The sequence below is a fragment of the Jaculus jaculus genome, chromosome 2, assembly GCF_020740685.1.
Source record: "Jaculus jaculus isolate mJacJac1 chromosome 2, mJacJac1.mat.Y.cur, whole genome shotgun sequence".
NCBI lineage: Eukaryota > Metazoa > Chordata > Mammalia > Rodentia > Dipodidae > Jaculus > Jaculus jaculus.
Window position 1 is genome coordinate 190,810,304 of NC_059103.1, and position 16,154 is coordinate 190,826,457.

At 42.5% G+C, this 16,154-nt stretch overlaps 1 protein-coding gene across 1 annotated transcript in view; it reads right to left on the reverse strand.

Moving 5' to 3' along the window:
• Window positions 1–4,391: 4,391 nt before the first annotated feature.
• Window positions 4,392–16,154, reverse strand: part of Mrpl13 (mitochondrial ribosomal protein L13) — a 31,416-nt gene continuing 19,653 nt past the window's right edge. Inside the window, exons 6-7 of the mRNA XM_004661413.2 lie at window positions 14,106–14,227; window positions 4,392–4,636 (exon numbers count right to left, since the gene is read on the reverse strand). Coding sequence (XP_004661470.2) covers window positions 4,615–4,636; window positions 14,106–14,227 — 144 coding nt within the window. The 3' untranslated portion in view covers window positions 4,392–4,614. The remainder of the gene's footprint in view (window positions 4,637–14,105; window positions 14,228–16,154) is intronic.

The window sequence follows — 16,154 nt, forward strand, 5'->3', positions numbered from 1 at the left end:
TTGGCCTTTTGAAGGAGTAATGTTAAAAAATTTGGAACCTTGGCTTAAGAGATGCCTTGCAGAGCTGTAAGTACAGCTTGATGGACTATCCTGGTCAGTGCTGAAAGACCTGAATGCAGTAAGAACTAAGGACCATAAGGTTTGGCTTATAAGGGGAAGAAAGCTTTGCTTGGACTGGACTAGAAGCAGTTTGTGTGCGAAGCTTGCTGTTATGTCCATGTCCTGAGAACCTGTGCCCCTGCACTACGTAGATATTGACTGGTGTGAACAGATGGATATGGCACAGAAAGAACTATTTGGGCTGAAGCTGCCCATTCACCTGCAATTGTTTAAGAGATTACATCGAGATTGGGCCGGCTGATCTGTACTGGGACAGCAGGAAGAATGTAGACTCTTTTTTGTTTTTTAATTTATTTTTATTTATTTGAGAGCGAAAGACAGACAAAGAAAGAGGCAGATAGAGAGAATGGGCACGCCAGGGCCTCCAGCCACCTCAAACAAACTCCAGACATGTGCGCCCCCTTGTGCATCTGGCTAACGTGGGTTCTGGGGAGTTGAGCCTCGAACTTGGGTCCTCAGGCTTCACAGGCAAGCACTTAACCACTAAGCCATCTCTCTAGCCCGAATGTAGACTCTTGAAGGAGCCTGAATGCTGAATGGCTCTTTCAAGTTGCATTCATTCTCCCATGGATCAATAAATTGGCACTCCACCTGGTACTGTGGAGTATAACAAATGCGGGAAAGAGAGGGTCATTGAATTTGCAACACAGTTTTGGTTTCTGGAAATAGCCATGGGCAATGTTAAGCAGGCTGGTTGGATTACCTGTGTCTGGAGGCGCACCAGAGCCATGAAGACGAAGTATGGGTTGCAGTGGAGACCCAGTGGAGATACCAGAACTATGGGATGGCTGCCAAGGAGAGTTGCTGGCACCAGATGAAGTTTTCTGGGACTATGAGTAGCCTAGCTGGAGGGGTGGAACTGGAACTCCTGAAACTCATCACTGGTTAGAATTATCAGACTTGGAAACTTGTCAATTAGTTGTTGGACTTGGAGCTACAGAGTTTGATGTCTGCCCTGTTGGTTTTAAATCTTGTATTGGTTGAATATTTCTTTGTTATGAGCAATGCCATCTTTTGCAGTGTGAGTGTGTATTCTGGGCCTGTTATTTATTTTTTTGGAATTATGGCTCAGTTGAGACCTTGGACTATGGGGATGTTTGAGCATCATCAGGATTGATAAAACTATAAGAACTTTAAAAATTGGACTGAAAGCATTGCATTTTACATCAGGGGTCACTATCACTTTATGGGGGGGCAGGGCAGAATATGGTGGTTTGATTCTAGTGTCCCCCAAAACCTTATGTGTTCTGAATGGTAGGTCCCCAGCTGCTGGCAACTTGATCCTCCTGGAGGTGATGCATTGTTAGGGTAGGACTTAATGGGTATTATAGCCAGCTGCCTCTTGCCAGTGTTTGGCACTCTTCAGCTGCTGTTGTCCACCTGATGTCAGCTAGGAGGTGATGTCCACCCTGTGCTTACGCCACATTTCCTCCTGCCATCATAAAGCTTCCCCTTAAGTCTGTAGGCCAAAATATAAACCATTTCCTCCCATAAACTGGTTTTGGTCAGGTTATTTATGTAAACTCAAAGCTAACTGCAACAGTGCCCTTTAGGTGCAGCTTGGTCATTTTTGTAATTCTAAACAAAAAGGCCCCTTCATCTCTTTTCCTAAATGAGGGGGTGTATTCTTTCCTGAATGTCATCTAGGCCTTATGGCAACAAAAAAAAAAAAAAAAAAAAAAAAAACTGCTCATGAATTATCCCTTCCTATATCTCATTCCAAGACTCCCAGGAACATAACCTCATCACGTGTTTGTGTAAATCCAATGATTAAGGATTATATCTGGCTCTAGGGTGGATGAAGGGCTCTGGCAAGCAGAAGCCAGCTGGGGTCCAGTGTCTTTTATCTGTAATCAGGCTTGGGCTGATTTAGGCATTCTTATTTTAGAAATGGACCACAGTAGTTTTATAGCTACATCACTGAAAGTCCTAACCCAACATGGGGAATGACTCATAAAAGCTACATGGATTCAATCTCACCTGAAGTTAACCTTTGATTTCCTATATTTTCTAGCATCTCCTACGAACACATGCTGCTGGGAGGCAGGAGTGGTAACTGTAATCCTAGGAATTATCTGTTAGCATCCTTTTCTTCTGTAAGGTAGTGTTAACAGTCCCATTACTACAGACCTGGCGATCACTGTTTCCATTGCTTATTTCATTGCCATGACTGAGGGCCAGGGTATTCCATAGGCCATGACAGTAAACAGCTGCACCACCACAGCAACATGGCCATGGGAATATTGCAGGATAAATGGCAGGCAGTGTACTTCAGCAAAATATTTTAAGAGGTAAGGTATGGCACTCTCTCCCTGGGTCATTATACTCAGCTGGTTGTTAGTTTTCATGTGTAATAGTCAACTGGTTGTTCATGAGCAAATATGCCTTTGACTTTGATTCCTTACCACGTTCACACTAGTCTTCTACTATATCAGCTGAGCTGTGGGAGGCTCTGCTTTCACACAGTAATTCATGTATAATCTTTCTTATCATTCTCATGGAATTTTTGGAATAAATGGGGCTATTTTTCTTTTTTAAAAAACATATTTGTTTATTTGCACAGGAGAGAGAGAAAGAGAGAGAGAATGGGTGGTACCACGGCCTCTAGTCCATGCAAATGCACTCCAGATGCGTGTACTACTTTGTGCACCTGGCTTTACACGGGCACTAGGGAAATCAAAACAGGGTTGTTAGGCTTTACGGGCAAGCACCCTAACTGCTGAGCCATCTCTTTAGCCCCAGGGATGTTTTTTATCTAAGACTTATTAACTGTGTTTCAAGAGCTCTTTTTTTTTTGTTTTAATTTGCACCTCAGTAGGAGCCCTAGTCTGGTGATCCAATCTGTCTTTGTCCCTCAGTTGATGAGTCCCGCACAGCAAGCTTCCATTCTTATTTGGCTGCTGTGGTTTTGTTCTTTCAGGCTCTGAATCATCAGGCATTCTATCACCAACAGCTTCTGTAACTACTCCAAAATAACCGACAGCTGCTTCTGTTATTATAACAGAGTGCAGAGATAATCACCTTAGAGAAGGGGTTTACTTTGGCTCAACTTTGGAGCTGCAGTCCATGGCCACCCAGCCCTGGGGCTTTGGGGCTTCTGGTGAATGAGCAGCCAGCATGTGATGGTGGGGAGCATGTGGCAGAACACCACTGCTCACCTCGTGGCTGGGATGTAGAGGCAAGAGGAAGAGCCTGAGATCCCACCACCCCCTTCAAAGGCATGTAGCTCTTAGTTGGAAGACCTCCCACTGGGCCTCACCTCTTAAAAGCTTTTGTCATCTCTTAAGATTTCCACACTGGGGAGGTAAGCCTTTAACACATGGACCTTTGAGGTCTAAACTACAGCACTTTTTCTGTGTGCCCAACTTTAAATTGGGAGAAGTAACTGGGCATTACTAGTTCATGTATGGACTGAAACACACTAGTTTATATCAAATGTCTGTACCTGGTACATGGCAGGTGCTCACTAGTGATACTTCAATACAGGTTTACTCCACCCTGTTCATGCTCACTCCAGAGCTCACAGAGGTATATCCCTCTGCCACTCAGTTGTACTTATTTACAAATCTACCTACAGCTCCACGCAGGGCCAACTATGCTCTTTCACAGGGAGTGGAGGAGTTGGGGAGACCTAGGGATTTCTGTGTTCCCAGTGCCTACTACTGTGTGTGGCATTACAGTAGTATCCAGCATGTTTGTCGAATGGGGAAAAAGAAAGTGATTCAAAAGGAACTTGACTAGGGAAAGAGAAGAAAAACCAACATGGAACATTATAAAGAGGTCCCCACCCAGCATCTCAGCCTCTCATCTCAACCTCTACAGGGTGTCTTGCTATGTTCCTCCCAGCCCTGCATTTCAGGTACCTACCACAGAGATGATCAGAAACATCAGGGGAGACATGGAGAACACCCAAGGTGTGCCAACAGCAGGGAGATTTTTGTTCTAAGGAGCACACAGTCATCCTTCTATTATTCTAGTGTCACAAAAAACAGTTCTGGCTAGGTAGGACACAGGAAAATATGCCACAGCAGAGAAACACCTCAGAATTAGCATTTCCACAGTGAGCTGGAAAGATGAGCTCAGCAGAATTGGAGGTAGAAAAAACAGACGAGAGGACCTGGGAAGATGGCCCTTCTTCCCAGCGCATTAGAACAGTTTTCTAGTGCACAAGGAAAGATGACACATGGACGGTTATTTTTTTTGGTTATGTATAACTGCAATGTTATATCCAAAGCCCATGTTTTCACTCAATGAAATAAATACTGACTATGTAACTAAGTAAATAGTTTTATACTAACATTCATAGTATTCAAATCAGTTCTATAATAAGACATTTCTATAAAACAAGAGGTTCTATTGAAATTTCCCACCAAGGATGACTCCTCCCCAAGCTTCCTCTGTAGTGATCTGAGACAGTCCTTCATTGTCCTGTCAGAGGAGTTCACCAGGAAGCAGCTTGTCACCTCACTGTTGTTTTGTGTCACTACCATTCTCCTACAGCCGATAATCTCCAGGCCTGAAAGACAAAAACAATGTTTATTTCTTCATGAATTACTATTTCCTTTCTTTTTTTTTTTTTTTTTTTTTAAAAAAAAGACCTTTTAAGAATATTTATTAGAGAGAGAGAGAGAGAGAGGGAGAGAGTGATTCATGTGCCATCTTGTGGCTCTGGCTTATGTGGGTCCGGGAGAATCGAACCTGCCTACTCTACTCTCTGGAGTGCTACAATTAAAGGGACATGCAACCTGCACTCTTACAATCACAATAATTCTTTCTACGAGAAGACTTAAAGAGTATTTTTTAAGTGGGACAAAGAAATTGATAATTTGAGTTACTAAATAGTTGCAAGGCTAAAGGAGGCCATGGTTTTACTTTCTAAAAGACATTGGAATTATCAGCTAACTTCCATGTTCAGGCTCTAGTTTTTTAAAGATGTTTTATTGTATTTATTTATTTTGCAAGCAGAGAGATACAGAGAGAAGAGAGAGAGAGAGAGAGAATGGGCACACCAGATTGCCATAAGTTCAAGTCAGCCTGGGAAACACAGGGAGTTCCAGGTCAGGGAAGCCTGGGTGAGATAATCTGTCTCAAAAAATAAACAAGAATGGGCTGGAGAGATGGCTTAGAGGTTAAGCGCTTGCCTATGAAGCCTAAGGACCCCGGTTTGAGGCTTGATTCTCCAGGACCCACGTTAGCCAGATGCACAAGGGGGTGCACACATCTGGAGTTTGTTTGCAGTGGCTGGAAGCCCTGGCGCACCCATTCTCTCTCTCTCTCTGCCTCTTTCTCTCACTGTCATTCTCAAATAAATAAATAAAAATTAAAAAAAAATAAAATAAACAAGAGCAACCTCAAAATAACAAATGCCATATGCCATATATGTTCCTTTCAAAGGCAATTTTGTTTTTCTTGATGTAGGGTCTTGCTGTAGCCCAGCCTGACCTCTTACCTCTGCCTCCCAAGAGCTAGGATTGAAGGCAAGTACCACCATACCCAGCCAAAGACAAATTGTGGATGAGCAATTTCTCCATATTATTTTGTCATATGCTACATTCGTTTTTTTTTTTTCTTTTGTTGTTTTAGCCCATCTTCACCTTGAACTTGGATTCCTCCTATGTCAAGCATGTGCTTGGCTTTTACTTTTTTAAAAACTATTTTATTTTTATTTATTTATCTGACAGAAAGAAGGAGGGGGAAAGAGAGAGCGAAAGGGGGGAGAGTGAGCAAGAGAGAGAGAAAGAGAGAATGGGCACACCAGGGCCTCCAGCCACTGCAAATGGACTTCAGATACATGGGACCCCTTGTGCTGGCTAATGTGGGTCCTGAAGAATTGAACCTGGGTCCTTTGGCTTTGCAGGCAAATGCCTTAACTGCTAAGCCCAGCTTTTACTTATTATTATGGCACACGAACCATACAAATACACCAACATGAGGCCTTTGCTATTTCACATAACTATTTTTCTCACTTATATACATAGAACTTTAATCATACCCAAGAGTCACTTCTTTTAGTCAATTAAAACATTTTTAGAGCCAGGCATGGTGGCGGACGCCTTTAATCCCAGCACTCTAGAGGCAGATGTAGGAGTAGTGCCATGAGTTCGAGGCCACCCTGAGACTCCATAGTGAATTCCAGGTCAGCCTGGGCTAGAGGGAGACCCTTCCTCAAAAAAATTTTTGTTTAGAAACTGTGAAATCAATTAAATGATGAAATAAAGAATGTAACAGACAAAGTGAATGAAAAATTATAAAACACAATTTCAAAGTATCCTGTAGGTATAAGGATTTTTTTAATGAAGATAAGAAGAAATAAGCTATCCAGTTAGTTCTGAAATACCCATAAAAATATGTGGTAGTTGGAATTCCTTTAAAAACTAGGTAAACTTTCCTTACCCCCAAAATAAATTATCTTGTCAGTTTCCCCATCACATTTCCTGTGCATCTTTTTAAACTAAATACTAGATAGCAAATAGCCTAGTTGAGATGACTAGCCGCCCTGGGCTGATGTAGGAACTGTTTGCTACACTACAGCTTGCAGTGGTGACTGTGAAGCCCGGGGACAGACACCGATCGGGGAGCGAGGCCAGCCGGCCAGGCTTCGCTGCACCAGCTGTTATCACTGTATCGGTAACAGCAGAAACCCCAGAACTTTGTCCTGTGTCTCGGGAATCCCTTTCCAAGTATGAAAGCTGCAGCCAAAGTCCAGGAAAACCACTGATGTGATAGCTGGAGGAGCTCTGGTGGGCACCTGTGACCTTTGCTATGTGTCTCAGCGCCACCAGCATGACCCCTTGCTCAGTGACACTAGTGCACGTGAAGAAACAGTCCATGTGCCATCCAGCAGGCTGGCATGACTGCAAAGGGGGAGGTGGTGATGCAACTTGCAAAGAATCCCAGCTATGGCTCCACAAGAAGGGCCTGTGTGTGCACTCGGTGACTCTGTCTCTACATGAGAGGCGATCTGTCAATCCGAGCTCTGCTGGAGAGGCATTGAGAAGCAGAACTGGAATTGCAAATGTGGGTGAAGGGGTGATGGACAGGCACAGGTGTGTGGTTATTGGCCTCAAAGCAGCAGGGGCTGGTGAAGCCCCAATCTGTTTGAGAGTGGTTCTGGAGGTGGAGGAACAGGGCATGGATTCCACCAGGGCTGCAGCAGGAATGAGAAGAATGGTTAGGTTCAGATCTGCAAAGCAGAGGAGTAAACTCCTGGGGATGTGGCTGGAAGAGGAGGAAAAGGGCTGTGAGAAGATGGGAGGAAGGAGCACATCACAAAAACATTATGGCTGAAATTCTGAAGTCAGATGACAGTCACATTAAGGTCATTTTTATGAAGGAACTGACCCTTTTATTTCAGGAAAAAGCTTAGCAATGTTAGCAGGCATCACAAAAATCCAGTTTGTCACAAAAGGTAACATAAAGCTATTAAGTGTTAGTTTGGTTTGTGAGCGTACTGTCAGTCACTCCTACTGGAATAATTTATTTCCTAAGTTCTGGAGAAATGGCTTAGCAGTTAAGGCACTTGCCTGTGAAGCCTAAGGACCTAGCTTTGATTCCCCAGGACCCAGTAAACCAAATGCACAAGGGGGCGCACGCGTCTGGAGTTCGTTTGCAGTGGCTGGAGGCCCTGGCATACACCCACTCTCTCTCTCTACCTCTTCTTCACACTCTGTCTTTCCCTCTCTAAAATTAGTAAGTAAAACAAGCATTCCTGTGAGTTTGAAATCAAAATGATAACATCAAAGTAGAGAGGGACTAGTTGGAAAGAAGGGGCTGGGGGGAAGGTGGGGAGGGAGAAAGGAGGGCAATAGGAGGGGATTATAATCAGGGGACACTGTGTATATGAACAGAGGTTGTCAGTAAAATGTTTAAAAATACATTAGCAAAACACCATCCATATTTCCATTGCAAATTAAAGAAACTGGATATAATTTAAACTTAACAAATCTCAAAAGTGTTTTCTTTTCTTTTAGATCTTGTCTTTTCACTCTTAAATGATATTCTTGCCGGGCGTGGTGGCGCACGCCTTTAATCCCAGCACTCGGGAGGCAGAGGTAGGAGGATCGCCGTGAGTTCGAGGCCAACCTGAGACTACAGAGTTAATTCCAGGTCAGCCTGCACCAAAGTGAGACCCTACCTTGAAAAACCAAAAAAGAAAAAAAAATGATATTCTTAGAATGATGCTTGCTCATACAACACTGAACATGACACTGGAATCTGAAAAGTGACTCTTAAAACTGCACAAAGTTGGCTTGACCAAGTATACAGATGGACTTGCTGGACTACAGCCTTGCCGACTGCTGACACGCAGGTTCCTAAAAGGTGCTCAAGAAACTCTACCATGGCCCTCACCTGAAAGTGTTCAGACTCCCGAATCACAAGATTTGAAAAAAAATTAAAATCAGCCAGGCATGGTGGTGCACACCTTTAATTCCAACACTCGAGAAGCAGAGGTAGGAGGATCACTGTGAATATGAGGCCACCCTGAGACTACATAGTGAATTTTAGGTGACCCCAGACTAGAGTGAGACCCTACCTCAAAAAAAACACAAAAAAACAAAATTAAAGTCAAGTACACACCACTGATTTTTCTTGGATTAAAATGAACAGGAACTGCTACTCCATCTCATTTTTACCTCTCTAGGTGGATCCATATTAGCCAGGAGCTAGAATTTTTTTTTAGTTTAAAATAGATGATTTTTTAAATTTTAGCAACCCATTTAAACTAAATACTAGATAGCAAATAGCCTAGCTGAGATGACTAGCCGCCCTGGGCTGATGTAGGAACTGTTTGCTACACTACAGCTTGCAGTGGTGACTGTGAAGCCCGGGGACAGACACCGATCGGGGAGCGAGGCCAGCCGGCCAGGCTTCGCTGCACCAGCTGTTATCACTGTATCGGTAACAGCAGAAACCCCAGAACTTTGTCCTGTGTCCCTTTCCAAGTATGAAAGCTGCAGCCAAAGTCCAGGAAAACCACTGATGTGATAGCTGGAGGAGCTCTGGTGGGCACCTGTGACCTTTGCTATGTGTCTCAGCGCCACCAGCATGACCCCTTGCTCAGTGACACTGTTCCTACCCAAAAGAACAGTATAGTTTAGACTGCCTAATTTGAGCAAAAATCTGAGCTGGAAACACTGAGGCTTACTTTACGCCAATGCTGAGCTGGTTGAAAAGGGATGGGAGAGTTGGAAAGTAGCCTTGCTCCCCACATCCAGTAAAAACGCCCGTGTAAGAGCAAATTCAGTTAAGCCCGTGGGAAAAGTGCCACATGACTAGGCTCTCATGCAACTGTGGAAAATCGTCAGGTCTGCAGTAGCTGCTTGCACCCCGTGGGATTAGAGAAGGTGGAAGTCCTTCGCAGTCTGTGCGGCTGACTCACAGCATACTCTGCCCTTCCCCGTGCTGCTGCTCCCAGCGCTTGGAACCCATTTTCCTTTACAGCACCACATGGATTGCCCATTAAACTTGAAACGTAGTCTCACTCTATGGAAAGACAATTCCAAAGCCAGTCACAGGCAGCCCTCACACCTCCTTGTCTTCCCATCTCTCTCTCCTTCAGGCACATCTCTTAACAGTACTGTGGCTGTGTAAGGGATGAGCACGAGAAACACGGGTTTCGGTCACTTCTCAAGCACCATGGGTGCCAAGCCTTTCCTCCTGGTTTCTCTACAATCATTAGGGTTTTGCTTAAAATGAAGCACCTCTAGGTTAACCAATAGCTCAAATGCAAAGTGTTCAAGTTGAAACTTTCCACCTATGCTGTTTTTTCCAGAAAAGCTTTCCTGAGGCATTCTGTAAAACTTGAAAGTGAAAAGTGCAAAATGATCCAAGTTTTATTATTAGCTTATATAATAAAAACCTTCCATCTCAATGACAGAATTACTATTTATATGACTATTGGACTCTGGTAATGCATTGCTAAGACTGCAACAATTATGGAAATAATTGATAGTATTAAATAAATTGTCTACTTGAAGACAATAATTTCAGGCAACTGACATGTAAAGAAAAGAGCATTGTTAAATTTATCTTCTCTTTCAAGAAAAAAGAAATTCTATATGCAAACCATACAATTACTATGGGCACAAGGAAATACATCTACTTTGTGCTATCAGTAACATAAAATATATTATAAAATTTAAATATTACATTGTCTTTCAAAATTTAGTAAGGTACTCACATGTGAAATAGAGCCATTAATGTAAGAAGTGAGATGAGCAGCCAATGCTATCATCATGGGAAAAATGCTTTTGTTTTATTTTATTTTTTTTCATTTTTGAGGTAGGGTCTTACTCTAGCCCAGGCTGACCTGGAATTCACTATGTCATCTCAGGGTGGCCTTGAACTTACAGTGATCCTTCTACCACTGCTACCAAGTGCTGGAATAAAAGGTGTGCACCACCATGCCTAGCTGGGAAATAGTTTTTACTTAAAAAACAAAAATTAGTGGGCTTGGAGAGAGGGCTTAGTAGTTAAGGCACTTGCCTGAGAAGCCTAAGGACCTATGTCCAGATCCCACATAAGCCAGACATACAAGGTGATGTAAGGTCACACATGCACACAGGTGGTATACACATCTGGAATTGGACTGCAGTGGCTGAAGACCCTGGCATGCCAACTGTCTTTCTCTCTCTCATTAAAAAAGAAAAGAAAAGAAAAGAACAGAACATTAGCATATGCTGAGATTAAGCTTGTAAGTGTAAGCAGTTTAAAAATTTAAATGAGGGCTGGAGAGATGGCTTAGCGGTTAAGTGCTTGCCTGTGAAGCCTAAGGACCCCAGTTCGAGGCTCGATTCCCCAGGTCCCACGTTAGCCAGATGCACAAGGGGGCGCACGCGTCTGGAGTTTGTTTGCAGAGGCTGGAAGCCCTGGTGTGCCCATCCTCTCTCTCTCCCTCTATCTGTCTTTCTCTCTGCGTCTGTCACTCTCAAATAAATAAATAAAAAATTTAAAAAAAAATTAAATGAAATCTCAAAAATGATAGTTTGAATTAAGATGAAATAAATTTTGCTTACCAACCCCTGGGTTAAAGCTTAGACCAACAATTATTACTGGTGTCCAGAAGTTTGAAGGCCCAACATAAAAGTTAACAAAATTTCTCTGTCACAGAATGTTAATGAAAATGCCCATCTACATCTTATTACTAAGCAAGCGAAAACAGGGCAAGCTTTTTTTTTTTTTCCCCTCTCTTTACCTGTGGGATGCTCTAGGCCAAGGTGTTTTAGTGAGGTCTCTGCAGACTCACCATCACTGCCACCTTGAGTAAGTCCCATTACTCCATTCCAAAGGAAGACTACGGTATTGCTTAGCTACTTACTTTAAGTAGACTACGGGTACATTCTAAGTAAGCTCCTTCTCCAAAGGAGAAATGTTTCTTTTCTTATAAAGGTAAGTCTTCAATTTTAAAAGACCCAGTTTGTAATGGCAGGCAGTATAAGATATTTAAATTCAAGTTCTAAAATAAGCAAAATTTATTAGAAAAACATTATGAAGTGGTAAACAATGAAAAAGGCATAGGGTAGTCATATGTGAGAGACTTAAACTTATTAACAAGACACGTGACCAAGCTGAGCTCCTGGGATCCAGCGTGGCGCAGTGAGTGGCACGGAGAGCCCAGCTGGTCTGTGCCGCTGGAGCTCCAATATGAAACACAGCCCGGAACGAAGACCTATCTACTTCCCAGACAAGTAGTTTTTGGTTAACCCTAAGTTGAATATTTTTCCTGATCACATGCTTTTTATGCCCAAAAGACTTCATGGCAGCTCTGAAATACAAAGAATGAAATTTTAAATGTTTATGTTAAATGACTAGTATACCTATATCATGATAAATTCTCAAGTTTCAATAAATGTATATCCATTTTATTGTTTTGGCAACAAAACTTAACATATGTTTTCTGAGTACTGACGAGGAAAGATCATAACCTTAATAAACCATAAAGAAAAGCTGATGCCTAATGCATATTCCTGCCACAGGGAAACATGGGATGGAAGAGCAGGAAAATCCATCCCCCACAACAGTAACTGGAAAATGACCAACTAGCTCCAAGTGTTCCTAAGCATGTACTTAAAAACAACTAAGAACAGCCCATTTCTAATTTTATTTTTTAATTTACTAATTTGCAAGTGGAGAGAGAGACAGGGAGTAAAGAGACTGAGAGAGTGGGCACAGTACATCAGGGCCTTTTGCTGCTGCAAACGAACTTCAGATGCATGCGCCACTTTGTCCATCTGGCTTTATGTGGATACTGGGGAATCGAACTCAGGTTGTTAGGCTTTGCAGGCAAGCTCTAGGACATCTCTCCATTCCCCCATTTCTAATTCTATTTGTATAATAGAGACACTCAGTTAACCTTGTTTTTTGAGGTAGGGTCTCCCTTTAGCTGAGGCTGACCTGGAATTCTCTATGTAGTCTCAGGGTGGCCTCGAACTCACGGTGATCCTCCGACCTCTGCCTCCTGAGTGCTGGGATTACAGGCGTGCACCACCATGCCTGGCTTTAGTTTTAAAAGCACTCACTGAGTAGCCACAAGTGCCAAGGATCATTTCCCAGACTTGGGGGTGCTCAGATGAACAAGCTGGTTGGCGTTTACACCCCCAGCACTGAGTAGCATGTGTGCCGCACTGTAGATGCTCAAGGCGATGGGCACTCCACTGTCCTAAACAAGAGGATGGCCCAGCAGCTAGCTAGTCACCTGCACTTCAGTCCTTACTCTACCGCTTACAATTACGTGATTTTAGGCATTACTTTAACTTTCTGTGCGTATATTATCTCATTTACAAAAGATGGGATAAAAATACACTAAATGCTTTCTTCTGAGGATTAAATAGTTGTAAAGCATACAAAATGCTTTTCTGAGCTTGCTACTTGCTTTTTAACATAGGAGGTAACATTCATGGGCATAAGTTAACTATTCTGGTTAGTGACATGTTGTGGGGAAGAAGTTCTTTTGCTGTATTTTTTTCCTAGATATTCTTTTCTAACTTCACTTATAAAGCTGATGAAGAAGAGTCTATGTCTTCACCAGTATATTTGCTGAATGCCTTCAAAGGACACTAGCACTGTGCCTGGAGCTAAATAAGACAAGCATGTAGTTTCCTCATGAGACCCAGGAAGGGAAACAGGACATGAAACAGACACTCACAGCCATATTTAGCTGTAGTCGGATAACTGCAGCCAATGGGAAGACAAGCATATAGCGAGTCCTAAAACAAGGAGCGCTCCTCCCCTCCCACTCCAGGACTCCAGGAAGCTCGGCCTGAGGCAGCGGCATTCCCGGCTGCTTCTGTGCAGCCCAGAGGCCTGCAAGCAGTTATATAGGAGCTGGCTTGTTAGATCCCAGCAGCTTTATGGGCCTCAGATTCAGGAAATTGTATGGAAGAAAAGTTTTTATTTTGTTTTCCTCCCTGGATCAAGAGTAAAATTCCAGAATTAATGACTTTTCATTAGAAACATTCTTGGCTTACCAAAAAACCAGTAATTGAAAATCACTGTTTTAGGTTAATGACAATGGATTCATCATTCCAAAAGACTATAGTCATGCCGGGTGTGGTGGCGCATGCCTTTAATCCCAGCACGCGGGAGGCAGAGGTAGGAGAATCGCTGTGAGTTCAAGGCCACCCTGAGACTACAGAGTCAATTCCAGGTCAGCCTGGACCAGAGTGAGACCCTACCTTGAAAAACCAAAAAAAAAAAAAAAAAAAAAAAAAAGACTATAGTCATGCCAAGGAAGGCCACCCCAAATCAAATACCTGATAACACACTTTTCCTTACCTACCATGGTCCTAAGGCTTAAAGATTTTTGGGTTTAACATCTTTATCTGGAGTCACTCTAGAGTCATGTCATTGCTGTGTTTCTGGGAAGATACAAAAATGAGCTCGCTCATCCACCCTCCAGGATCTTATCACAGATTCATGGAAATAGAATACCAAGTTCAACTTTCCAAAAAGAAAAAGCAGGAACACAAGAGAACCAGCGCACTTACGGAGACCACACTCTCGGGAAAGCCTCTACCTCCTCCTGGGTATACTCATCTAGACGTCTGGGTGCTTTCCGTGGCTGAGGAAGCTCTTCCACCAGATTCTGAAGAATGTCTTTGGGGATATCCTGTATCAAACATATTTAGACTTAATTTCCTTACAATTTCTTATTAGTGAAGAGTAGTGCTTAACTGTTAAAAATAAGAAAAAACGAATGTTTATAAAATGAGACAAACAATATAATGTTTAAAATATTGTGCAAATCCCTGAAATATACAACTTACAGTGGCATCCCTTACAGTGGTACCCAGTGCATGTATTTATGTATGCATGCATGTGTGAATATAATGCCTGCTTTATTTTTTGTTTGTTTTTGAGACATATTTTTGAGATACATCTTGTTCTGTAGTTCAGGCTGGCCTGGAATACTCCATTGGAGGATTTTGCTGAAACAAGGGAGAAAATGGTAATAAAATTAGTCCAGAGACTCCAGTTCAAAACCAATCCAGATGGAACAGTAATGGAGCTGGGTAGTTCTGCTCCAGCCATCGCAGGCTAGTATACGGGGTGCCCCACTACACTGTACACAGCACATTAAATACACAGAAGCAAAGAATAAATCTGATTTTATGGGTGGGGGAGTATGGAAAGGTCAGGAGAACACTTCACTTCAGATTAAAAACTAAAGAGAAAACAACAATACAACTGAATGCAGTAGGTGATGCTTGATTAGATTGTGGCTTTAGGAAGAAGTGTATAAGACAATAGTAAAAAAATTTAGAAAGTTGGGTTACATTTTAAATATGAGACAATAGAAATATTGGTAATTCTTGGTTTTATAATATGCAGCTGATCAGATGTGGCACAGTTTATTGATTTTCCTACAGACATTATTTATTCGTTATTGTATGAAAGGGTAGAGAAGGCACTCTCATGCGTCTGCATGGTTAGGCTCATCGGTGTGAGTGAGACTGTGTGTTCAGTGATGAGGCTTGTGTACGTTTATTTCTGTTAAGTGTTACCTAACTGCCAGTGTTCTAAGTAGGCTACACCACGGGGTACTCTGACCAGCAACATGAGGGCTTGTGTCACTGTGGCCATGGAAAACATGTTTCATTTATTTTATAGTTTAAATATTTTTTAAAAAATATTTTATTTATTTATTTGAGAGCGACAGAGACAGAGAGAAAGCTAGATAGAGGGAGAGAGAGAGAATGGGCGCGCCAGAGCTTCCAGCCTCTGCAAACGAACTCCAGACACGTGCGCCCCCTTGTGCATCTGGCTAACGTGGGACCTGGGGAACCGAGCCTCGAACCGGGGTCCTTAGGCTTCACAGGTGAGCGCTTAACCGCTAAGCCATCTCTCCAGCCCGTATTTTATAGTTTAAAATTATGTAAATAGCTTAGTGTTCAATTGAACTATCATGCATATTTAAAATATCCATATTCAAATGTGATTACTATATACCTTTTTCTTTTTCTTGTATGTACATATATGCACACATTTTTTTGTGTGTAACAGTGCACATATGTTTGTGTGCATAGGCCAGAGGACAATCTTGGGTGTCATCCTTAGGTCCTCCACCTATGCCTTTTGAGACTGAGGCTCAGTGGCTGAGAGCTCACTAATTAGGTTAGACCAGCTAGAAGTAAGCCCCAGGAATCTTCTGGTCTCTGCCTCATCAGCACTGGGATAACAGCCACACACCACTGTGCCTAGCATGTTACATGGGTACTGAGGATTGAATTCAGGTCCTCCAACTGAGCTATCTCCCCAGTGCCATAATAATATTTCTTAAAACTAAATTAGTACTTTAAAGGTCTTATGGTATAATTAGAAACATGAGTAAATGACTGTCTATGGACAGATGAATATAGAGGTAATGTGAACAGTACAGTTATCCTATTCAACTGTGTAAAACAAAAGCCATCCCTTTGTAAAAGTATGGATAATTCACTCGGTATGAACAAATACTGCAGTTAACATGAAGTACACAGAGTAGCAAGAACAACTGCTACCACTGAGATTCTGGAGGCAGATATAGGAGGATGGCC